The 25070-nt window shown below is 32.6% G+C and overlaps 2 protein-coding genes across 2 annotated transcripts; both read right to left on the bottom strand.

Annotated features, from left to right (window-relative positions):
- Positions 1-145: 145 nt before the first annotated feature.
- Positions 146-19761, bottom strand: LOC111707195 (zinc finger protein 366). Its single transcript, XM_023480249.1, has 23 exons — positions 19614-19761; positions 19151-19242; positions 18349-18398; positions 17784-18056; positions 15020-15064; positions 13592-13647; positions 12419-12455; positions 11881-11955; positions 10992-11089; positions 9853-9911; positions 9316-9380; positions 8728-8773; positions 7784-7891; positions 7072-7179; positions 6655-6729; positions 6293-6379; positions 5164-5203; positions 4102-4206; positions 3152-3260; positions 2160-2259; positions 1530-1619; positions 648-710; positions 146-337 (listed from the first exon to the last, which is right to left on the bottom strand). Exons 4-23 carry the CDS (start codon positions 17860-17862, stop codon positions 238-240), a joined length of 1545 nt encoding a protein of 514 aa, XP_023336017.1. The 5' UTR covers positions 17863-18056; positions 18349-18398; positions 19151-19242; positions 19614-19761; the 3' UTR covers positions 146-237.
- Positions 19762-20322: 561 nt separating this feature from the next.
- LOC111707198 (glyoxylate reductase/hydroxypyruvate reductase) lies at positions 20323-24689 on the bottom strand (the record flags this gene model as incomplete). The annotated part of the gene is given in 8 exon segments (XM_023480253.1): positions 20323-20559; positions 21697-21748; positions 22123-22185; positions 22614-22834; positions 22985-23041; positions 23533-23585; positions 23754-23859; positions 24592-24689. Coding segments are annotated over 8 exon segments (780 nt in total), but the record flags the coding sequence as incomplete, so codon positions are not given.
- Positions 24690-25070: the final 381 nt, after the last annotated feature.

Below are 25070 nucleotides of genomic sequence, written 5' to 3'. Positions count from 1 at the left end.
CACAACAATACCCATTACTCCGTAGAGAAACCGCAATCTAAATCTATTAATGTTTAGATAGAGAAACAAGGATAGTTTCCTCAGATGAAAGTTGTACCGTTGTGAATCAGACATAGTGGGTCACATTAAACTAAGTCTACAGTCCCTTAGATGTCAGTTCCTATACACAGTTTAAACAATGTGAATAGAATGCTTGGAACTGATCTGCATTATTAGATGTTAGTTCCTTGACACAGTTTAAACAATGAGAATAGAATGCTTGGAACTGATCTGCATAATTTCTTCTTTTATCTGAAAACGACGGTTTCCATTTTTCAGCGAAGCCATATAAACATCTCTAAAAAAACACTTCAATAATTTAAATATTTTGAAAACTTTCATGAAAAGCTTAAAATAAACAAGATTAGATATTTTGTAAAAAATTTGAATCGCGGTTGTCTAAATATATTTCGAGTGTTCAGATTTTGGAAGTCTTTTTCGGGTTAAATTAGAAAAATGTATTTTAAAGGACATCTATAAACTATATAATATGTATTTATATTTTATAATCTGATTTATTTGCCTCAAATCTGCGAAAAATCCTTTTAAAAAATGTCCGCGGAAACATTTGTGGGAAGAGTAGGAGGGGAGGGGGGTCAGAAATAAACCTGTGTGATTTTCTCTCGTGTGCTGCTGTGTTGGATGTATTCTGATAACTTCTCTCGCACCACCTTCAACAGTTTTATTTATTTTATTTAACGTAATTATTTAGCCTATACTGTTTGTTGCCCCCCCCCCCTTTCCTCTTTATTAGTTGTAAAATCACAACAGATTTCAAATTTATAAAAATAGAATGTTACTTGGCCACATGTTGATCCAAAAGTGTAATTTCAAGTTACCTTTCATGCAAAGATGGCAATGCCCGATTCACAACGATAACCTCCTTTATCTGAGGCCGAATTTAAAGAATTTATGGTTGGTTCCACTTAAAATTGTATTTAATAATTCAAGATTTAAGCCGGCGCTCAATTGAAACCGGTTTTGGGGAGATTTGAGACGCGGCTTAAATTCATTAAATTTGAACATTGATCAATTGAAAAAAATATTATCAATTTTCTAGGTCTCAAGGGAGTGACCACGAAAACATGGTTGTTGAGCTGAGAGTACAGTATTGTAGAGAAATTGCAGGGCGTACGTGCCTTGCCACCACCTGCAGGGCAGGCGGGCGCCAAAAAGGATTTTAAAGATCGATTTTTCGTCCTTGCTGAACAATTTTACACCGAAAAAAAAACGTCTTTTAGGTCTAAAATAAATACTTAAAAATGTCTTTACAATACTGAACTCTCAGCTCCAATACCATGTGTACGCGGTCATACCCTTTACAGGAGTTTACAACAGGCAATTCCTACATGTGTTCTTGCAGTAGAAATGCGCAGGTCACTTTTAAGTTGTTGTATATCGTGCAATGCATTGACAATTTTGCATGAAGGGTCACTTGAAATTACGCTTACTGTAATGAGTTACGGCGTTCAGATTTCCGACCTATGTACCTGCATTGATATGGTTTAAGGTTGAGATGCCAGTTTCTGTGACCCTGCAGTGCTTCTTTATTGTTAAATCCTTTGTCACACATATCACATCTAATCATTATAATTTCCAATGCCGATTTTTTGCTCACAGATGATTTCAAATTTAAACTCAAACCAGAGGTATACATTTATTTCAAAATAGTAGGGTGCACCGGGCACCCTCCCCCCAAAAAAAAGTTTTTAAAAATTATAAAAAAAAAACAAAAATTCAAAAAAGTTTAAAACAAAAAATCTCAACTGCTAACAAATGAGAATTATAAAAAGATGAGTAATAAATAAAGTTTCAACATAAAACAGAGAGAGAAAAAAGAGAAGAAAAAAAAAATTAGAACATTATATGTTTATTTGTTAAGAAATGTTCATAAATTGGGCCATTTTTTTAGGCAGATTTAAAATAAAATGAATTGTTTTTAAGATACTCATTGATAAGGAGAAGTTCTAAAACTTACAACAAAAAATTAGCCGAACAGCAACAAGAAAATGGAGATTTAGAAAAACAGAAATGTCAAAATATTTGCAGCTGATTTTATCTAATTTATAGAATTTTGTTAAAATTTAAATTTAAAAAAATATATGTTAAAAAATACTCACTGATGTTTCTGGATACCCTGTTCCGCATGTTGGCTAAGCGCATGCCGGCTCAAGTATTGTCGATTATGGAATAATTTCCCACAGATAGGACAGGAATGCTCTGGAAAACAATAATTTAAAAAAAAAATGATGAGACAATAAAAATGAGGAAGAAAGGATGAGAACAGAAAAATAAAAAAAAAATATTAGAAAGAAAGAATGAGAAAGGAAGGATGAGAAAGAAACTAAGAGAAAGGAAGTATGAGAAAGAAACTAAGAGAAAGGAAGTATGAGAAAGAAAAAAGGAGGAAGGTAGGATGAGAAAGAAAGAATGAAGAAAGAAGAATGACAAAGAAAGGATGAGAACGAAAAGAAAGGGAGGAGAAAGGAAGGATGAGAAAAGAAGGATGAGAAAGAAAGAATGAGAAAGGAAGGCTGAGAAAGAAAGAATGAGCAAGGAAGGAGAAAGGAAGGATGAGAAAAGTAGGAGGAGAAAGAAAGAATGAGTAAAATAGAATGAGGAAGGAAGGATGAGAACAGAAAAATGAGCACAATCTTTTTAAACATAATGATATCATTAAGATATTCGTTTTTTTGTATTTTATTTCATGCTAACGGTAGCCACGTACATAAAGGTGTTTTGTAATATTAGGTAATTTTTTGCCTTTACTTTCTTTTTGTTTCAAAATTTGACAAAAGAATAAAAAATAGTTTAAAAAATAGTTTTCAAAATTGCTTCTTTTTAACATCTGCCTTTCTTACACTATGCAAAATTTTGACCCTGTCAGAAGATATTTGCAAAAATCGAAGCAAAAACAATGCAAAAATCGAACGTGTTATAACAATTATTTTTATCATTTTTCCAATTTAATAAAAGTTTAATAAAAGAAAACTTTTAAAGAACGAACCGAAACGTTTAATAACACTTTTTAATCTTTTTACTAGGAATACGAAAACTAGTGGTATTCACGAACCGTTAGTGAAATACGTATTTTGGTAAATAGGGTCGTTACCGGGAGGTTTATGAAGAGATGAATGCTTTCTCAGAGCCACCCGAGATGACATTAATTTCCCGCATTCTTGGCATTGAAACTTTACTGGCACCACTTCTGCATTGTGAACCTAAAAATGGAAAACTTAATTTATTCGTTATAACAAAACAAAAGTTAAAATGTATTAAGTATCTATTTCCTTCGACTGTTATGATTTCTTTTAAAGAACAAACATTTTATCCGTTGAAAATGTGCAGAAAATATTTCGGAAAATCCACGAAACAAAAATCCGGTTTTGACGGAATTGAGTATTACATGTTTACCTTCGACACAAAAAGATAAATACCTTTTTGATAAATACCTTTTCGATAAATACCTTTTTAATAAATACCTTTTTGATAAATACCTTTTTGATAAATACCTTTTTGATAAATACCTTTTTAATAAATAACTTATTGATAAATACCTTTTAAATAAATACCTTTTAAATAAATACCTTTTTAATAAATACCTTCTTGATAAATACCTTTTTGATAAATACCTTTTTGATAAATACCTTTTTGCTAAATACCTTTTTAATAAATACCTTTTTGATAAATACCTTTTTGTTAAATACCTTTTTGATAAATACCTTTTTAATAAATACCTTTTTGATAAATACCTTTTTGATAAATACCTTTTTGATAAATACCTTTTTAATAAATACCTTTTTGATCAGTACCTTTTTTCTAATGCCCCGTATCCGTTCTATCTCATTCTGTTGAATCTTGTGGAACTAGTTTAACGCGGCCAGGCATCGTCTTCCACAACCTTTTTGATAAATACCTTTTTGATAAATACCTTTTTGATAAATACCTTTTTGATAAATACCTTTTAGATAAATACCTTTTAGATAAATACCTTTTTGATAAATACCTTTTTAATAAATACCTTATTGATAAATACCTTTTTAATACCATTTTGATAAATACCTTTTTGACGTGATGATTTAGCTGAAATTGTTTAGTGTAGGATTTAGTGCACTGTGTACAGTGAACAGTTTTCTCTGTATCTTCCCCTGTCCGTCGTTTAATAACCTTCACCAAGAAACACCAATATTTAAACAGGGCAGTGGGGCATGTAGATTGTAGATTTGTGCCAGTTTTCATGGACTTGGATACTATTTGTGCCAGTTTTCATGGACTTGGATACTATATAAGCCAGTTTTCATGGACTTGGATACTATTAGTGCCAGTTTTCATGGACTTGGATACTATTTGTGCCAGTTTTCATGGACTATTTGTGCCAGTTTTCATGGACTTTGATACTATTTGTGCCAGTTTTCATGGACTTGGATACTATTAGTGCCAGTTTTCATGGACTTGGATACTATTTGTGCCAGTTTTCATGGACTTGGATACTATTTGTGCCAGTTTTCATAGACTGGGGTACTATTTGTGCCAGTGTTTATGGACTTGGATACTATTTGTGCCAGTTTTCATGGACTTGGATACTATTTGTGCCAGTTTTCATGAACTTAGATACTATTTGTGCCAGTTTTTATGGACTTGGATACTATTTGTGCCAATTTTCATAGACTTGGATACTATTTGTGGCAGATTTCATGGACTTGGATACTATTTGTGCCAGTTTTTATGGACTTGGATACTATATGCCAATTTTCAAGGACTTGGATACTATTTGTGCCAATTTTTATGGACTTGGATACTATTTGTGCCAGATTTCATAGACTTGGATACTATTTGTGTCAGTTTTTATGGACTTGGATACTATTTGTGGCAGATTTTTCAAAGTAAAAGTTGTGAAATGGTAATTTTGGGTGTAACCAGATTAATGTTAGATGAACCCCTTAAGCAGGGATAAAAAATGCCTTAAAGTTGTTTTCTTCGTACAACCAAAAAAAACAATAAATTGTTTTAGGACTATAAACATCAATGAAAAAATTACGGTAGAGGGGAGACGTACAACCAAATAGACAATGTTTTAGATTATTTTTGAAAAAAAAATAATCTCATAATAAATATTGTGTTTTCCTTGTGATGAACTTTAAACATGTGTTCTCTCAGTTCAGTTCTTAAAAAATCACAATTATGAAAATATATTAATCGTATGTTTAAAAAACATACATTCCTGGGGAAAATTAAGAGCTTTTCTTAACGGCTGATATGTCGTCTTAAATGTCTCAGAGATCAAGATACAATGTTTTGCCATCAGGTTCAAAATGAAGTTAATATACTAGCCCATATTTGCCAACGTGATTTTATGTTTTCTTTAGGATTGTCTCATTTTTTTAAATTAAATGAGCTTTCTTGATCTCTGAGACATTTAAGACGACATAACAGCCGTTAAGAAAAGAATGTCTTCATTAATAAGGATTAACAGAAAAACAAATATTTGAAAGAGGCCTAGTCCAGGCATCTTTTGGACTTGGTGTGCAGTGGGGAGGTGACCTTGGTCTTGGCCTTGCCCTTGGCATGTTGTTGTCACACAAGACTTGTGTCATTAATCAACTGTTATATTAATTTCCGTCTTTAAGTGGTTTTTTTTAAAGGGGTTCGGCCATGATTTCCACGCTATGAATGACTATTGACCTTTTCTATTATTTATATTTGATTTTGAATTTTACGGGTTGTTTTTGATTAAATTATTTTTAAGTTTTCTCGAAAGTTTATAATTAAATGTCAGTTAACAAAAAATTTGCAAATAAAGAATGTTTTCTTTAAATTAGAATTACGGATCCAAACCAGTTTTTCAGTCAGGACAAGTTAATATACTAGCCCATTTTTGCCAACGTGATTTTAGACTCGTAATGTTTTCTTTGGGATTGTCTCATTTTTTTAAATTAAATGAGCTTTCTTGATCTCTGAGACATTTAAGACGACATATCAGCCGTTAAGAAAAGCTCTTAAATTTCCCCAGGAATGTATATTTTTTTAACATTTTAATTTAAAATCATTTATTTTACCCCAATTCAGAAAAAAAATAATAAAACATACTTTAATTATGGGGAAATAAATGATTTTTAAAAGAGGGGCATGATAATATACTGTAATGAAAATATACACCCCTGAAATAGCTGATTGTGACAAATGGGTTCAGCTGTCTACCAGTTGTCTACCAGTTAATTACCAGTTAATTACCAGTTATCTACCAGTTGTCTACCTGTTATGAAGAACTGATCTGCAGATCTCACAAACATTTTCACAATTCATGGCGAGGTGAGCTTTTAGCAAGGACGGACTCAAAAAACTGAAATACATCATATCACATTAAATTACATTAAATTAAAGCAAATCAATTAAAAGGGACTGTAAGTGTAATTTCAAGTTGCCATCCTGGCAAACATGGTATGGCCTGATTCACAAGGGTTCCCTTGAAACCTTTATCTGGTTAATAATGAAGAAAATATTGTCGTTTTAGGTTTAAAAAATGTTTAATTGTGTTGATTTTCGTGATTTTTTTTGGATTATTTCATATATCACCATATGGACGCACAATCCTTTTCAAAACTAAGTTAAGATTACCTGGTCCCACAAAGATGGCAAATAATCCCGGTTTTCAGATCGTTTACAAAATCTAGATCGTCACCCTTCAAATTCCTAAATTGATATTAATATTATCATTAGGAAATATCTGCATTTATTGACTTAGATGAATGAACTTGGTAAGCGGACGCGAGGGGAGGGGGGGCTCTTATCAGAAGTGTGATAAACTAGCATGGAAACCCAACTTTGCCTGGATTTTCCCAATAACCTTGAATTTATAAACTTAACTAAGTTTTCAACTCCAGGGGTTTATGTATTTATTTTAAATATATGTCATAAGGTGGTTTTATTTAAAATTAAAAACTAATAATTTATTATTTATTATTATTATATTATTATTTTTTTTATCTATTTAAACTAATGATTATAATGATAATAATAGTAAAAAAATCTAACCCAACATTTTGTAAAAGATCAGCCGGCTTGCATCTATGTTTATATTTCTTCCGGTGATCAACAAGGACTTTCGAACAGAATTCACAAGCATATGGAAAGATACTGGGTCTAAAATATATAAGTTATTCATGGTCAGGGGTTTATACTCTTGATTTTTTTTCAATACAAAGATTGTCTATTCTCAGATATTATGTATGTTGGCCATCAAATATGTGTTTTTATCATCTAAATATATTGGAAAACTTGTAAGTTTCTGTATTTATTTTTAATTTTCCCCAGACCATTAAAATAATTTTGGTGTTATTCTTCAAAATATGCAGGTCTGTTTCTAAATCCCTGACTTGTAATTTTGGTCGCAAGGGGTTATAAATCATTGCACGTTATAAGGCTAGTACAGCTGACTTTTGCGTTTAATGGTTCCAAACAGCCCAACATGTACTGAAAACAAAGAAATACATACAAAGCGCCCATTTTCAAGTAACAATTGTGTAACAATTTTATCTTTAAAATGTAGCTTATCTAGTCACTGCTTTCTTATTGCACTCCAATTAACAATAACTTTATCGGAGTTGGCGGATTTTCAACATTTCGACATGTAAATGGGTCATGTGAAAAATTGTGGCCCAAACAGTTTCACCGATTCAACGTTTATTGAATACTAACAAACAAACAAACAAAAAAACTAAATATATATTTTTAGTGAAATTTCTACCTGCCATTCTTCTTAGTTTCTTTTTTCTTTGCAACTGGTTCCTCATCGGTCAATTTTATTTTCTTCTTCTTTGTCTTTGTAACTTTCTTCTTCTTCTTTTTCACAGCTCTTGAAAACACATGGGTGTATATTATTTTGAAAATAATTTTTGCCCTAGTTTTTTTTTCGGCTGAATTGTGGAAACTAAATGATTTTTAGGGAGTAGGGTTCACACCCGTGACAAGGAAGTTAAGAACAAATTTTACTCGAGTTAAATGTTTCCGTAATCATTACCTATCAAAATAATGATATAGAACTTAAGATGCATTTTTAAATGACTCTCCATTTAAAAATTATTGGTATACACGATTCACAACGGTACCCTATAGACATAGGTCTGGTCATGAAAGAGATTTTCAATTTCTTATAAATAAATAATTCTGATTTGTGACTTGTGGATTTAAGTAATTCAGCGACAATAGAGAAAATTTCAAAAAATACTTTTAAGATATAAAAACAACAATATCTTCCTATTACTACTCGGACAGCAGTAACAGGGGACATTAGTTCCAAAACTAAAACTTGGCCCATTTCTAACACTGAGTGTTGGAAATGGGCACAAATTGAAAGACTGGGTTTTTGGGATCCCGGCCCATATCCAGAGTGTAAGTCGAAAAATAAGAACTATAACCAAAAATTTTATTTTTTATGACGAGGACAAAAATCAAAATTATAATAAGAGTTCTTTTATATCAAATCTCTTGACCGTTTTCAAGAAAATTTTAGGTTTTCCATTTTGGAACATATCCTGATATAGTTTTAGCCATTTTTTATAAATATATGGTGTAATTGTGTTCTACTCGTCTTGGATTTAAAATGATGGATGAAAATTGGCCCAATTCTAACACACAGTGTTCGAAATAGGCTGAGTGTTAGTTTTGGAACTAATATCCCCTGCAGTTTACCTTTCATAATCACTTTCAGAATCAGACATAAGACCCGCTTCCGCTCCTTCAAAAATAATGAACCATTAAAACCAGTGCTTAGGATCCATTTGATTTTGATGCGGATCCGGATCCTAGATCCGCACTTGGAAAAAATAGATCCGGATCCAGGTCATGAACATTTCTTAAAGGTTTTATGCGAGATAAGGAAACTTTTAATAATCTCTCTTTTCAGTTCAGATTTGGGTAGAGAGCAAAATATTAATATTGCAGTTTTTTGTTGATATTTTGGCCCTTGGATCCGTGATCCGCATATTTTAGCGGATCCGGTTCCAAGAAGCCAAAATGTTGCAGATCCAATGGATCCGTATCCTTAGGACTGATCCAAACTCAATAATTCAAATTAATTCAATCCTTCTGCCATGTAAAATAGAAGAAGGTAACAGAAAAGTTTAATCAATTTGTTTCATGGGAGGGGAGGAGGGGAGGAGAGGGGAGGGGAGAGGAGGGGGAGGGGAGATATGAAAATATTAATGAAGGATGGCATGGAATAAGAGATGAGTGGGCCGGGGGAGATCCATAAATAAGAATTAATCTTAACATGTAAACCTGAGCCGTAATCCATATATTCTAGATGAGAAGTTATGTCAGGTACTATAGTCATATCATCATCCCTAATCAAAACAGTTTGTAGTCATTGCATCATCCCAAATAAAAAATCTTTATTTATTGCATCATCCCAAATCAAAACAATTTTTAGTCATCGCATCATTCCAAATAAAAAATCTATATTAATTGCATCATCCATAATCAAATATTTTATGCTTATTGCATTATCCCTAATCATAATAATTTTTAGTTATAGCTTCATCACTAGTCACAAAATCTAGTCGTGTTGCATTATTCTTAATCAATACAATCAATTATAAATTGCATCCCCCATTCAGTAAATAATTCATCATCGTTATATTTCACATATTTATATATTATTGAATAAGGACAAATCAATTAAAAATTTAAATATAAAACTCCAACTTAAATAGAATTAAGGACAATCGATAAAATCCCTTTTTTTAGGTTATAAAAAAATATTTTTCACTAAAGCATTTTAAAAACAAACATTTTTTCTATTTATTTTCTAATTACCTCAACATTGAGCGGTTTATTGAGTCCGTTGAACCCACATCAATCTCTTCAAGTTCAATCTAAAAAATGTTGAACTTCTAGAAATAATTAAATTAAATAAATCCCGGAATTTTATGGAATCTTTACTAATTCTACCCAGTCTCATTTACAGTCTCTTTACTACTAGCAACTATAGTAACATGTCAAATAACATGTCAAGTAACATGTTGAGTAACATGTCAAATAACATGACAAATAGCATGACAAGTAATATGTCAAGAAACATGACAAGTAAGTAACCTGTCGAGTAAAATGTCAAATAACATCAAAAGTAATATGTCAAATAACATGTCAAGTAACATGTTGAGTAACATGTCAAATAACATGACAAATAACATGACAAGTAATATGTCAAGAAACATGACAAGTAACATGTCAAATAACATGAAGAGTAACCAGTCGAGTAAAATGTCAAATAACATAAAAAGTAATATGTCAAATAACATGTCAAATAACATGACAAATAACGAGACAAGTAACCTGTCAAAAAACATGACAAGTAATATGTCAAGAAACATGACAAGTAACATGTCAAGTAACATGACAAGTAACACGTCAAATAACATGACGAGTAACATGTCAAATAACATGAAGAGTAACATGTCAAATAACATGAAAAGTAAAATGTCAAGTAACATGACAAGTAAAATGTCAAATAACATAACATGTAAAATGTCAAATAAAATGACAAGTAAAATGTCAAATAACATGACAAGTAAAATGTCAAATAAAATGAAAAGTAAAATGTCAAATAACATGACAAGTAAAATGTCAAATAACATAACAGGTAAAATGTCAAATAAAATGACAAGTAAAATGTCAAATAACATGACAAGTAAAATGTCAAATAAAATGACAAGTAAAATGTCAAATAACATGACGAGTAAAATGTCAAATAAAATGAAGAATAAAATGTCAAATAACATGACAAGTGAAATGTCAAATAAAATGACAAGTAACATGTCAAATATCATGACAAGTAAAATATTAAATAACATGACGAAAAAAATGTCAAATAAAATGACGAGTAACATCGAAGAAATCTATTAATGCGCCACAATAACTGCCAATTGTGCGTTTTTCAAACATATTCGTCCCACCTTTAGTCGGAGATCTTTTTGTCTGTCTAGCAGAGTGTGTACTTTTCCCCCAATTCTTCCACCTTCAGCTTGTGATGGTAAGATTTCACTGAAACCGTCTGAAATTTTTATGCGTTTTTAAAACTCAAAAAAAGTTACATTTGGTTTTTAATGATTATCAAAATCTTCAAGGGCCGAATGTAGTATGTAATAAATTCTAGAAACTAAACCTTCTACCCTCCACCTGTACTATGGGATATATTCTAAAAACTAGATCTTTTACTCTCCATACCTGTATTATGGGATATATTCTAGAAACTAGATCTTCTACCCTCTACCTGTATTATGGGATATATTCTAGAAACTAGATCTTCTACTCTGTCTTATGGAATGCATTCTAGAAACTAAATCTTCTACCCTCTACCTACATTAAGGGATATATTCTAGAAACTAGATCTTATACCCTCTATCTGTATTATGGGAAATATTCTAGAAACTAGATCTTATACCCTCTACCTGTATTATGGGATATATTCTAAAACTAGATCTTCTACCCTCTACCTGTATTATGTGATATATTCTGTGATATATTCTAGAAACTAAATCTTCTACCCTCTACCTGTATTAAGGGATATATTCTAGAAACTAAATTTTCCATCTTCTACCCTGTACCTGTATTATGGGATATATTCTAGAAACTAGATCTTCTACCCTCTACCTGTATTATGGGATATATTCTAGAAACTAGATCTTCTACCCTCTACCTGTATTATGGGATATATTCTAGAAACTAGATCTTCTACCCTCCACCTCTCTACCTGTATTATGGGATATATTCTAGAAACTAGATCTTCTACCCTCTACCTGTATTATGGGATATATTCTAGAAACTAGATCTTCTACCCTCCACCTGTATTATGGGATGTGGAATATAATCTAGAAACTAAATCTTCAACTTCTGCTGCAGAATAGTCAGGCATCAAGACTAACATTATAGATGATTTTTGATGCTCCAAGAAGAAAAAAATAAAAATTGGACATCAAAAACTACCAAAACTAAACGCTTGCAATGGGGGGGGGGAGATTCAAGAATATATACACCCCTGATTATTGATGCAATAGAATGCAGAATAGTTAGGAATAATAATGGCCTTTAAAACACTTTTTCCAGTGAATGTATTGAAGCTTTCAAGAAATGAATTTTATTCCGTTTAAATGTGGAGTGAACATTGAAATCTTTTGTAAATCTTAAAATCCTCACTAAATATTAAAACTAAATGGATCCGATGGACTGTATGTTATGTAAGCAAAGGGGGGGGGGGACTTTTTTTCCCAAAATGACAAGGAAGTAAAAACTTAACGGATAAAAGAGAGTTACCCCCCCCCCTCTAGTTACCGCCCCCCCTCTCTAGTTACCACAAAGTAAAAATAATACATCAAGTATATTCCTATGGTTTGTTCTTCATCGCAATTCTCCTTCAGAATCTGAAACAGAATTGTTTCAAAAAACGCTTTTGCTATATTTCCTCTCATATTTAAACCCCTCTTCTCAATATAAGTGTTCATAAAATTACTTCTTTGGAGCTTAAGAAACCCAATTCGAATCTCAGGTATTATACAGTCGATATGGCCATAATATTAATATATATACATACGTGTGTACATTAATATTAATATATTAACATATAGCACCAGATAGCTTAGCATCATTCAATTTTAATGACCGGAGCAAAATAAACTTAGCCATAGAAATTCTCGGCGATTTGTTTTTTAAATCATTATTTAGAATTAAATGAACAATGTCCTGGAGTCTTATGATATGTTTGGGTAAAGTTAAAAAGCTTCTCGTCTCAGAAAATATCGCAACAACGAATTTTACTACTCTTTAAAGAAAAAAATATGAAAAACAAATCATGCCTGCATTCCTATAGCCAAATGTTACTTTGTTCTGGTCTGTAAAATTGAATCGTACTATTTTGATGCACAATTGTTCCAAAACTTGGGAAAGGAAAAAATTCTTCAAACTTTCTTTAAAAACGTTAATAGTTGGACCCACTACACCAACAAAATACGACATTAAATACAAACAATTTTTGTTGCAAACATGAAAAAAATTCTTTTTAAGACAGATATCAACACCGTAACTGGAAAATGACATGTTATATAGGGAAGTGTATAATTTTAAGTATTAAAACGGAGGGGGGGGACGTGGGAAGTGTATAATTTTAAGAAATAAAACTGGGGGGGGGGGCCTGGGAAGAATTAAAAAAAACACCTTTTTATCCTCTATGATACTTTTCCTCTAAAAAATTTTCTATCTCCTCATAAAAGTCATTTATTTTCCCGTTTTCAGATTAAAAAATAAAAAATTTTCGCTCCACGCAAACATATTTAACTTCTGGGGGGAAAACTATTTTTAAAGAGGATGGGGGGATATTTTTTCAAGAAAATATACACCTCTAATTTAAAGCGAAAAGTTCTAAATAGGCCACGTCTAACTGTGTAGCGTTTGTTTTCACTTTCCTTTATCATGTTTAATGGGAAACCCTGTATTGACCTGGTAAAACATAGGTCGTCTTTACTTTATCATGTTTAATGGGACACCCACACCCTGTATTGACCTGGTAGAAGAGAGAACTTGCTGCTGCTAGAAGTAATCTATGGCACTCCGTGTATCCTAATCAACAACAGAAGGTTTTTTTAACATTTTTATTCGAATCTTAAAAGCTTGATTTCAAGTGACCCTCCATGCGAAGATGGCAGTGACCGATTTACAACGGTACCCTTTTATTTATTTGCGGTTTCTCTACAATTGACTTGAACATTATTTGCTTATCAGAACCAAGGAAGAAAATATAGCAAATTAACATTTTTGAAATCAGGAAAACGAAGTTATCTTCCACAGTTTTGGTCGGATCAAGTTGTTAAGGGTGTCGTTATATATCAGGCAGTGCCATCTTTGCATGGAAGATCACTTAAAATTAAGCGTACAGTCCCTTTATTTAATTAAGTCTATACCAACTTCAATTTTTCTAATCTTTGAAACCTGAGGCCGAATTTATAGAATTTGAGTCGCGGCTTAAATCCGCCAAAACCCGGTTTAAATTAAGCGCCGGCTTAAATCTTGAAACATTTGATACAATTTTAAGTGGAACCAAGAATATTTAAACCGCGGCTTAAATTTAAGCCGCCATGCCACTCAAATTCTTTAAATTCGGCCTCAGATGCCATGGTGTAAACCTTTGATATTTCAAACTTAGCTTATTTAGTCTAACAGAGTTAATATTTGACATTGTGCTGCTAAGATATAGAAATTAGAAAATTAGAGTTTGTGGCAAAGACATAATTCCTTTTGCTCAAAATGTTCACAGAATCATTTTTAACAGTTTTGAAAATAAATTACTAGAAAAACAATTTGATGATTTTAAGTTCACGTTTAGTTAAGATGTCACTTTGAAATAAGGGAGTCAAAGAAGGTCGGATGTAATTAATAACAAGGAGTAGTTGAACTTAACAGTACTAGTAAACTGTAAAACTACTTGCAAGAGAATAATATCACAGTTCCGGAAGTACATGGTTACCTATAAGGATGAGACTGTAAAGACGACTAGCAACTTTTTAAATATGACTATCCCAAGTTTAAGTTATCTGTTGTCTTAAATTGATCTATAATGACCCTTTTAATGATTTTGCAAAGAGAGACTGATATTTATAGTTCTAGGGAATTTTAAATTATTAACGGTCGTCTCTGAAGGCTAATCCTTTGTTGTGATTATGAACTATAAAAATGTGTTACTTAATACTGCGACTTTTGGTTAATTTAGCAATTATTCCATAATAAACATTATTCCATAATCATTTCATTATTCCATATTTTTTCCTTTATTTCATGATTATTCCAAAATTTTTCCATAATTCCATAATTATTCCTCTCTTCTATAATTATACAATAATTAATCCATAACTATTCCATAATTATTCCATTATTATTTCATAAAATTATTCCATTTTTATTCCAAATTATTCCAATATTTTATTTCTATTGTTTCCTTGGTTGGTTCGAATAATTGTGTCTCGTCCACTTGAATCTTGAACTGATCAGAAGAACCATATATTTCCAATCAATCAATCAAACATATTCTTAGGATGAAAAAAATAACATCCAGTCATCAATACCTGCAGGGGCGTTTAGAGGAATTTGTCCGAGGGGGGGGGGGTGGCTTAACCCTATCCCCGCTGGGGTACTTGAAAACCAGGATACGCTGGGGGGGGGTCAATTTGACCCCCCCCCTCTAAATCCCATGTTTTATGTCCAAATATGACAAATGATACATCATTAGAAAGCTCTTGTGCTCTACTTTTAGAATCTGCAAAAAAATTTGCAAATTTGCGAAAATTGAATTTTTTATCGCAAAATCCAGTTTTATAGCAAAAATGTTTGCAAAAAAAAATTTGTCCAAAAAATGACAAATTATACATTTTTGAAAAGCCCTTGACCATGCCATTTCAAATGTGCAAAAATTTTTGCAAAATTTTAAATAACCTGATTTTTAATCAAGAAAAACTAAAAATGTGCAAATTTCCTTTGACAGGTTGTTTGCAAAAAATTTGCAATTTTTTTTTCGCAAAACTTGTGCAATCCGTTTCCCTATGTCATAGGCTTTCCAAAAAGCCAAATTTTATCAAAATCTGACAAGTGAAAGATTTAGTTTGCTACAGGCAAAAGCAGCCATTCAGGTAGTGTGCCTGAGGACTCAGGCAGTTAGTATTAAAGCCCGGTTTTAGGCCTAAAGGGAGGGCTTTGGATATGTAAGAAAAGTCAGAAAATTTCAACAGCCTCAGACCAATACTTTTTGAGTTATGTAAAAAAAACTACAGGGGGGGGTCAAATTGACCCCCCCCCCCCAGCGGGAATAGGGTTAACACCAATAAAGGGCCTGAACAAAGGGCAAAAATAAATTACGCGCCTAGATGTTAAGTGAGACGTATAAAGAAGTTAAACTGCTATCTCTGACATGAGCAAGATGTCCCAAAAAAGGATGATAATGGCTTTTGAATCTTTAAGTTTAATTTAAATAAAATTGTGAGATCTGTTTTTCATAAAGGTTAAACATTTTTTTTCGAGACCGTTAAGATTACCAACAAAAAAGGACAATTTTTAATTTGCTGAAAACTTTTCCCTACAAGGTATGCTTACCCCATATTTCTTACTTTGTTTCAGATTTGCACGCAAAATTCGTCTAGGTATCAGGTATCTAGTATGTTTTGTGTTCCGATACTCATAATCCTCATCGCTTCATCTTGATATCCACTGTGGGCACTTTTAAGGACCAATATTTCGTCTTTTCAGTTCAGATTTCCCTTTATGGTACAATTAACTCTGCGGATATCGAAAAAATATCGGCTGAAGAATAAATTGCAGATAAACAAAAGAACGAGTTTAAGCAGTGCATTGATCTTGATATCCACAATACAAGAGTTCCCAGATCGGTTCAGTTTTTTAAAAAATTTTATGGATCTCAATCTTACACTTACAAAAAAATTTGAAAATATACTACAATAAGCGTCAAAAAAACTAGCAATTCGAATTATCTAAATTATTAAATGGGAAAATTTTTATTTGATTTATTACTCATCGTTTTATGAAGTAGATATCCATAAGCCCTGCTTAGGATCCGGATGACCGTCAGAATTTTGGCCTCCTGGATCCGGATCCGAAAAAAATTGCGGATCCAATGATCTGGATACATGGGGAAAATATCAACAAAAAACTGCAAAAAAAATTTTCTCAAACCCTAAATCTGAACTATCTAAAAAAAAGAGAGATTTTCATGATTTCTGAATATTTCATTGAGAATATAAACATAAGCAAAAAAAAAAGACAAAAATGGAAAATTCTGCTCTGTTAAAAAATTCGGTAAATTTTATAGAAATAACATGTATCCAGATCCACACCCGCATCAGAATAGATCCTAAGCACTGTCCATAAGTAACATCCAGAAAGAAAAACGTTAAGAAAATATATTTGTATCATCTTTATGTAAGATATACACAAGACGAATCGTAGATTAAAATTATATTTAAATTGAGTAAGTAGGGTCCGTGGTCCGACTTCCTGAATCTCGGAATCAAGCATTAGTCTTTCTCTTGCATACGGATTAATCTAACTCCACTCCTGATAGTCTGTATTGATCATTGACAACTTAACGTTTAGGCATTAATCCTCAAATGCCCACATTGTATATAGAGATGAGTGATATTCCACACAAAAGTTCTGACCTATCACTGTTCACTTTAAATACGACAGCTCAAGAGTTAATTGTAGTGCCAACCTTTGTCTGGCCAACGATGAGGTAGATACCCTCGCTTGTAAGATTGAGTGCCGGAACACTAAGGTTGTACAATTTGCACTTCATTTTGCCGCTGTATAAATAAGAATATCTACGAAATCCTTGGACAAACAGAAGTTTAAAGGGTAAATCAGACATGCCACATTATAAATGGAAGTTCACTTAAAATTACGCTTACAGTCCCTTTAAGCACTTAAACCCCCTAATTTGAAAACTGTAACAAACCCTGTCCCCAATCCCTATCTCCAGAGTTTTCCATTTCCTAGTTCAATTTTTGAAAATTGGGGCAATGTTGTGTCGTCTGTACATCCATTTTACCGAACTTCTGGCCAAAAAACTTTCCGACCTACGGCAGCTGTTTATTTCCTATGATTTGAGGGTAAGATTAACGTGTGAATAGGTCAGAAATTAAGCATAGCGGATGTGCGTAGGTCGAAAGATACTCATTAAAATTGGTTCTTCCCGAAATATGTGAGAATATCGTGTTGATGGCTGATGTTCTTGAGCAGCATATCCTCATCCTTCTCCCCTCCATCAGACATTTTACAGTTTATAATCTGAAATTCTAATCTCTAATTCTTAAAGTAAAGACGGTTGTTAAGCTAGAGTTTGACTACTATATATTAAACAATATACAATATATATATATATATGCATATATATATATATATATTGATACAATGATACAAGTTTACTGCTGATACTTCTCGGTGTAGACCTTCGACTTGTCACGGTTCTGAAATAGAACAAAATTTGATCAACATATAACAAAAACTATTTATATCTTCAAGTCATTACCCCCGCTCGCCCCCCTCCCCCCTTAGTTTCTTTAATTAAATCAATTTCCCCCATCGCCCTAAATAAATCATAAAATTCGCCTAAAACATACATCAAAATTTGTTCGTATTTCATCGTTGCATCGAAATACAAGAGGCAGAATTTTGCCATTTTTCATTTTTTCATAAAAAAGATTACCATTATTTTTAGGGGCACCCATTGGCCAACCCCCTATCGTTCTAAGTATCTACCTGGAATGGGCTAACCATGTATCCGATACCCATGAGGAGACCGAAAAATCCTAAAAATAAAAATAAAAATCCATTTTGGGAAACTAAGAAAAAGCGACGAGATGAAAAATGAAAATATTTCTGGATTTTACCGGAATGTTTTTCACAATGTGTCAAAGAGTCAATATATCTCTATTGTTTGTAATCAGTGCATTGAATTTGTTTGACCAGAAACCGAATTTTGTCACTTTAAATAAATAAATAAATAAAAGATCAACCATCATTCCGTGGAAATCAAGGCCGAGACCCCATCAAAAATAACCACCAAAGGATGGAAACTAATGTATATCCGATTATGACATAAGTCTAGTGTGATCGAGACATCGAGGTCTAGGCCAGTGACAAAAGTCACCTCCCCATTTTGAGCTAGGTCGAGAGTATAAATTGGTGATTCATTATTTAAACCGGCGGTATGTAATTCAGCGACCTCTCCCACTTAATTAAATTCGGTTTGAGAGACGGTCATTTTTGTATTGAACATCCAACTAAGCTTAACTAGACATCCAGTGGATAAACGTTTAAGATGTCTTAAATCTCAAATCCATCAATATTTTGGCCGTTCATCCTTGAAAAAAAGCCATCAACGGGACAATTTCAAGTCGTCCAGCTATGCCTTAAATTCAATTCAAAAATTATCCCGTGAATCCAATACTGATATTCACAGAACACATTTCATGTTGTACTAGTAGAAATATGTTGATTGTTGATGATGATGATGATAATAATAATAATGATAATACTAATTAATAATAATAATAATTACCTAGGATGGGAATAGCGTAGCTCATTCCAATCCCAGCAGTGGATTCGTACTTGGGCAGACCAGACATTGATCTCTTCTGCAGCAGGGCGGACCTAATCAATCAATCAATCAACATAGAGGAAATGCTGAAATCCGCATTCATACCATGAATTGGACGCATTATTAAAGGGACTGCAAGTGACTCTTCAGATTAAGATTGACGAAGGTACCCTTTAAACCTTTGTGAAGGCAAAAAATGGTGGCTAGATTGGTTTGATTTATTAGCTTTAAAATATGGCAACTTTCAACTGCGGTTCTTCTGTAAAAGTACCTGGCGGATTTATAGAGCAGACAAGAAAAAAGACAGAATTGATCGGTTCAATAAATGGACACTTGAAATTTCATCAACAATCCCTTACATTATCCTTGATTTATAAACAACAATCCTTTACATTTTCCTTGATTTATAAACAACTAATCCAACCTGAGGTTAACTCGGGAGATGGCGTTGACGAGCATTTTCTAATCTGAAAATAAAAACTGAATTATTGAATATTAAAGTGAATTAAATTATTTAAATAATTTCTCAAGAGCGTTCACAAAAATGTTTGATGAGGTTGTTTGCCCGACAAAAATAAGATTGAATCAATAATCAACACAAAATCTCAATTATCTAAATTAAAAAAAAAAATCCATTTACATTTTCCGAGGCCTAATTTAAAGAATTTGAGCCGCGACTTTAAGTTAAGTTGTGGCTTAAATATTATTCTTAAACTTAAAATTCTATTCAATGATTTAAGATTTAAGCCGGCGCTCAATTAGAACAGACTTTTTGCGGATTTTAGACGCGGCTCAAATTCATTAAATTCGGACTCCGTTTTCATTCCCTTCAAGATGAGATGAGTAATTAAACAAAGGTTGTAAATAAATCTTGTTTATCAAGTTCACACTCAATACATCCATCCTTCCCAACCCAGATTTTTAACAAGTGTCAGATTTCATATTTAATCATACCAATTCTCAGATAGCAGGGGCAGGCAGTAACAGGGTGTCCCAACAAACACGGCGTGCATCTTATTAATAAAAAATATGAAAATAATTTTTACAGAACTAATTTCAGTGTCAGTTTTTTGGGACACCCTAGTTACTAATTGAGATTTCAAAGAAAAAAATTTGAGTTTGAATTTTTCCCAAAAAAATCGCAATAATTCATTAAATAAATAAATCGTTCAGGGGATTCTTAAGTTTTCGGAAGACCAAAAATTAAATGCTAAAAAATGAGTGTTGTGGAAATTGTAGCCTAGTACTCCGCTGGCATTGGGCTGCTGTTGAGAGCAGCTTCAATATTTTTAGCAGTCAGCAGCCCCATCGTATTCCGAGTCTGTAACTCTGCAGACCCTAAGTGGGGGAGTAGTACACAGTTATCTAACCTAGATCAAATAATTGAACTCTTTAAAAAAATATAGTTCATGCACAAAAAAGTTTTCTGCTATATACCCTCAGAACATTTCGAACCCTTCTTTCTTTGACCCCCTCCCTAATAATATTAATAAAAATCAATTTATTCCTCGTTTGACTATTCTATTGTTGGTAGAGTTTCGACTGTTTCGAACAAAAACTTTATTGAAATCGGTTAGAAAATAAATTACATATGCTTGAGGTGTAGTTTTTAAGCAGGAAATATAATATTAGATTCTTAATATTCTAAGTTCAGGGGAAGAAAGTTTCAAAACTGTGCTTATGTTCCAAACCTGACAATGAGTTTCAGGTTTGGGCCCAAATAGTATGATCAATGTTTTAGTAACTCTTCTTGTGTCGAGTGAAAATACTAATTGAAGAAACTATTTCCGAAATATTATGAATCACGACGAGAACTACAAAAAAAAAACTTTTTACTTCTTTTCTAAAATTTAATCTGTGAGTGAGCGTTCATTTTTAATTTAACCTCCATACCATTTTCGAAACAATTAAAGGATTTCCATTTTCACGCATATCACGAATTCGAATCTTAACGTTTTGGAACATAAACCAACTTTTGGAACAATCCATAATTTGGAAATATTCAACAATTCAGAACAAGACGCATTTTCATAATTTACAGAAAAGCATGAATCACTGAAAATATTTATATCTTCTGAATTATTCTAAAACTTCTTTGCTCATTATACTTTTAAATACGGAAAGTACCAAGCTACCAAGTTTCCTCCATTTTCAATTAAAAATTTCCCGCATTTTTCTGTTCAATTAAATTGTAAGAACAATATAATATTAACATTGGAATTTTTCAAATGTTTATTTCGTTAGTTTTTGAAATATTTTGAAATATCAGAACAAAATATATTATTTACATTTTTATTGTTTCATTATTTAATTTTCTACTAATATAACTAATATAAACAATTGAAAAAGATAGCTTCGCACATCTGGCCCAAACCTGAAACTCAGTGTCAAGTCTGGGCCAAATCACGGTTTGGAATTTTCTTCCCCTGAAGTTCATCTACTTCGTTTTTACCCATCGTTTTTAGTTATTAAATAATGATGAATAAAACTACAATTAAAAAAAATACCTAGTTAACGGATGATCGGCAGGCAAAGGCTCAGGGACCATGACATCTAACCCTGGGAAAAAAAATTCTATAAAATAAATGGTTTAAATAATTTTAAAATCAAAAGTGAATCAAAAAAGGTTTTAGGTTTTTTTTTGCTGAATTTGGGGAAAAACTAAATAATTTTGAGGGAGATATAAATAAATTTTTATAAATTTGATAAATAAGTATAAAAAAATTCTTTTTAGTGTCCAATTTATCATTTTGCTCACTCATTTTTTCAAAAAGCATTGTCCCCCCCCCCCTTCCCGGGGTTGTAATTTTAAAAATTATATACATACAACCATGCATAGTGCATAGCTCAGTAAACGAATATTCAATCTTGATATTAACATTAAACAAAGAATTGGCTCAAAGGCAAAAGCTGGAAGATTTGAGGTCGGTTACCTGCTGCAAATATTTGCTTGCTTTCCAGAGCTTCCACGAGATCCTCTTGGTTTATTATACCGCCTTAATCAGTAGAACTTATTAAGCCAGAAAATGACAAAAATATTCCTAAAATCAAGATTTTTAATAATATTTGCTTTTTAATCGTCAATCATCAGTAATTATTATAAATTCCATTTTTCGTTACATTAAAGGGTTTTTTTCCATTTCTGGACTTGCAAGTCTGATTCACAACTCTTCGCACAATTGTGAAATGACAGAAATAACTGGATTTCCTTTCTTAAATTTGAACATTTTCTATTGCAGTTTCTCCATCTGTGAAACTAAAGGATTTATTCAAGGAGGTATATCAACAAATCAGATTTTTTAGATAAAAAACTACGATATCTTCCTCATTCCAACTCGGATAAATGTTAATCAGATATGTAGCACTTTCATTTGAGAGTCGCATAAAAATTAAGTCCATTTTTTAAAGATCTGTAATTCTCTACCTCTGCTGATGTTGATCAGAATTGCTGTCTTCTTCATGGTATTGAAAACCTTCTTGTTAAACATCCCTGCCATCTCCTCGGTGTACGCTGTGCTGATAATCACGAAATCCGCCTGGACCAGTAAATCCTCGAAACTGATGAATTCGGCGCCATTTTCTATTTCAACGGATTTTCTAGCTCTCCCACTGTACACAAATCGCTCAACTCCAAATGGCTTCAGTCTGAAAAAAAAGACGAAAGGTTTTTTTATGTAAAATAAAGAATATTTTTAGCGGGCAGAAATACAAAAACTAAATGCTCCCCCTCTTTCCCTGGAGATAAAATCTATGACCTCTACTTTCTGCTAAATCAAACTGTAAGCGAACTATTACCTGGACATGACAGCTTCTCCGATCCGACCCAACCCAACAATTCCAACAGTTGAACCTCTAAAGAAACAAGAAATTAAGAAATAATTTTAGCCTAAAACATTCAATTTTTCCCCAAAAAAGTTTGGATTCGATGATGATATTAAAAAGATAGCATCAGCAGAAATCTTACGGGATTTTTAATAACTAAATCTGTGTAATAAAACAAGACATTCGTATATATATATATGTTGCGTATTGCCGGCCAAACGGCTGGACCGATTTGAATGAAGATTTTTGTGGCCACTTATGGGTGGCCGGGGGTTTTATAGACTAAAAAAATTCAAAATATTTTTTTAAAATCTTTTTTCTTTCAAATTTCTATGTTATTTTCTTTTCCACGGGGAACGCCGGGCCCTTCAGCTAGTCTACTATAATCCAATGAATATTTGTATTTCAATATGCAGAAGTATCTTGTTTCTAACTTATTAACACTATATTTTATTTTGATCATTTGTGCTTTGGTTGAGGATGTAGGCCCGGAGGCATCGAGAAAGGGGGGGATTAGTTACCTTAAAGCAGGCCCACACATCCACAATGGACTCCAACTTGACCATTCTCCAGTCTTACAAGCAGAAAATCAAAATGAGAAAAGAAAAAAATTTCCCGTTAATACTATTTGTTCGATCTATATTAAGGGATTGACTATTAGAGAATGTGAAAATTCCAGGCAGAGCTGGCTTCACCTATTCAAACAGTAAAACATGTGTTTTCGTTATGTCTATGTTTGTACCTTAAGTGCCGTGTTCCCCTCCATAATTCTCCTGGATGTTGCCAGAAGCAAAGCAATGGTTAGATCAGCCGTAGCATCAGTCAGTACATTGGGAGTATACCCGATCCTTTAATATAATAATTTTAAAGGGACTGTAAGCGTAGTTTCAGGTGACCATAAATTCAAAGATGACAATGCCAGATTCACAACGGTACCTTTGGAAACTTTATCTGGTCAAAATTGTGAAGATGCTGTCGTTTTTCTGATTTGAAAAATATTAATATCTGATGATTTCTCAATTGCATTATACCGAAATGTGCAAGTCACTTTCGCAGAGAAACCGCAAATTGTTATCATAAACAAAACATGGATATCTAATTCATACTTGATCAGACAAAGCTTTTAATTGCCATTTCATTTGAAATTTCGCGTAAAATAATTCTTTAAAATTGTTAAATGATACTTTTATAGTCGAACCAACTGTACTGCATTTAATAGAACAAAATGTTACATTTGCCCCCCCCTCCCTTGATAAAACTTTCAACGACATCTTGCAATAATAAAGTCAAATAAAAAGTCACTGAAAATCACTGAAGTACAGGTGTATATATTTTTAAGAATTAATTTCCCCCCTCCCTCCGGGAAAGGGGAAAAATTATTTTTGAAGATATGATATTGGGGGGGGGGGGGGGGAAATGAATATAGACATCAAAAGACCAGTTTTTTCATCCTTCTTTATAGTTTTTAACGCTTTTACCCACAAATTAATTGTATTACCACTCTGCGCAAACATACATAATTTCGGGGGGGGGGGGGTGATGGTTATTCGCAAACATATACACCCATGTTTTAAACCTACTTGATATTCCTGGCTTGTATCTCCTTCACGTCCAGATGATCCAAACCAACAGACATCGTTGAGATCACCTTTAAACCAGGCCCAGCTGCGTCCAGAATCTAATTTTTTAAGATTTTGAATGACACGAAACATGGTTTACCAACAACTTGGGGAACTTGAATTAATCTCATTGGATTAGAAAACTTGTTTACCGCCTTTTCACCAGTTTATTTCCCCAACAGAGGGAAGCTAAGTTACAGACGTCAATTAGGGCAATTAAGTAAAATAACTGCCCTTGGTAACGTAAAATTCCCTGAACTTCCCTGAAATGTAGTTGTAAATAACTATATTCTTCCTAGTGAGACAAAATTCTTATCATTGGCGGGTAATTATACATTCTCCCTGTTTCATATATATCTATATATAAATTTGGCTTGTCTGTCTGTTTGTTTGTCTGTCTGTTTGTTTGTATCCAATAAACGTCAAAACGGCTGAACCGA

Source organism: Eurytemora carolleeae, unplaced genomic scaffold (genome assembly GCF_000591075.1).
Source record: "Eurytemora carolleeae unplaced genomic scaffold, Eaff_2.0 scaffold786, whole genome shotgun sequence".
Lineage (NCBI taxonomy): Eukaryota > Metazoa > Arthropoda > Copepoda > Calanoida > Temoridae > Eurytemora > Eurytemora carolleeae.
The sequence above is the reverse complement of the archived record's forward strand: the minus strand, read 5'-3'. Positions and strand labels throughout refer to the sequence as shown.

Bases quoted from the DNA above. Each gene is read 5' to 3' on its own strand.
- LOC111707195 (XM_023480249.1), bottom strand. From the start codon at position 17,862: ATGTCTGATGGAGGGGAGAAGGATGAGGATATGCTGCTCAAGAACATC. The intron at 7,892-8,727 runs GTAAACTGCAGG...TGTGTTTTCAAG, and splicing joins TCTGAAAGTGATTATGAAAG to AGCTGTGAAAAAGAAGAAGA. The intron at 711-1,529 runs GTACATAGGTCG...AAACTGTTGAAG, and splicing joins CTTAAACCATATCAATGCAG to GTGGTGCGAGAGAAGTTATC.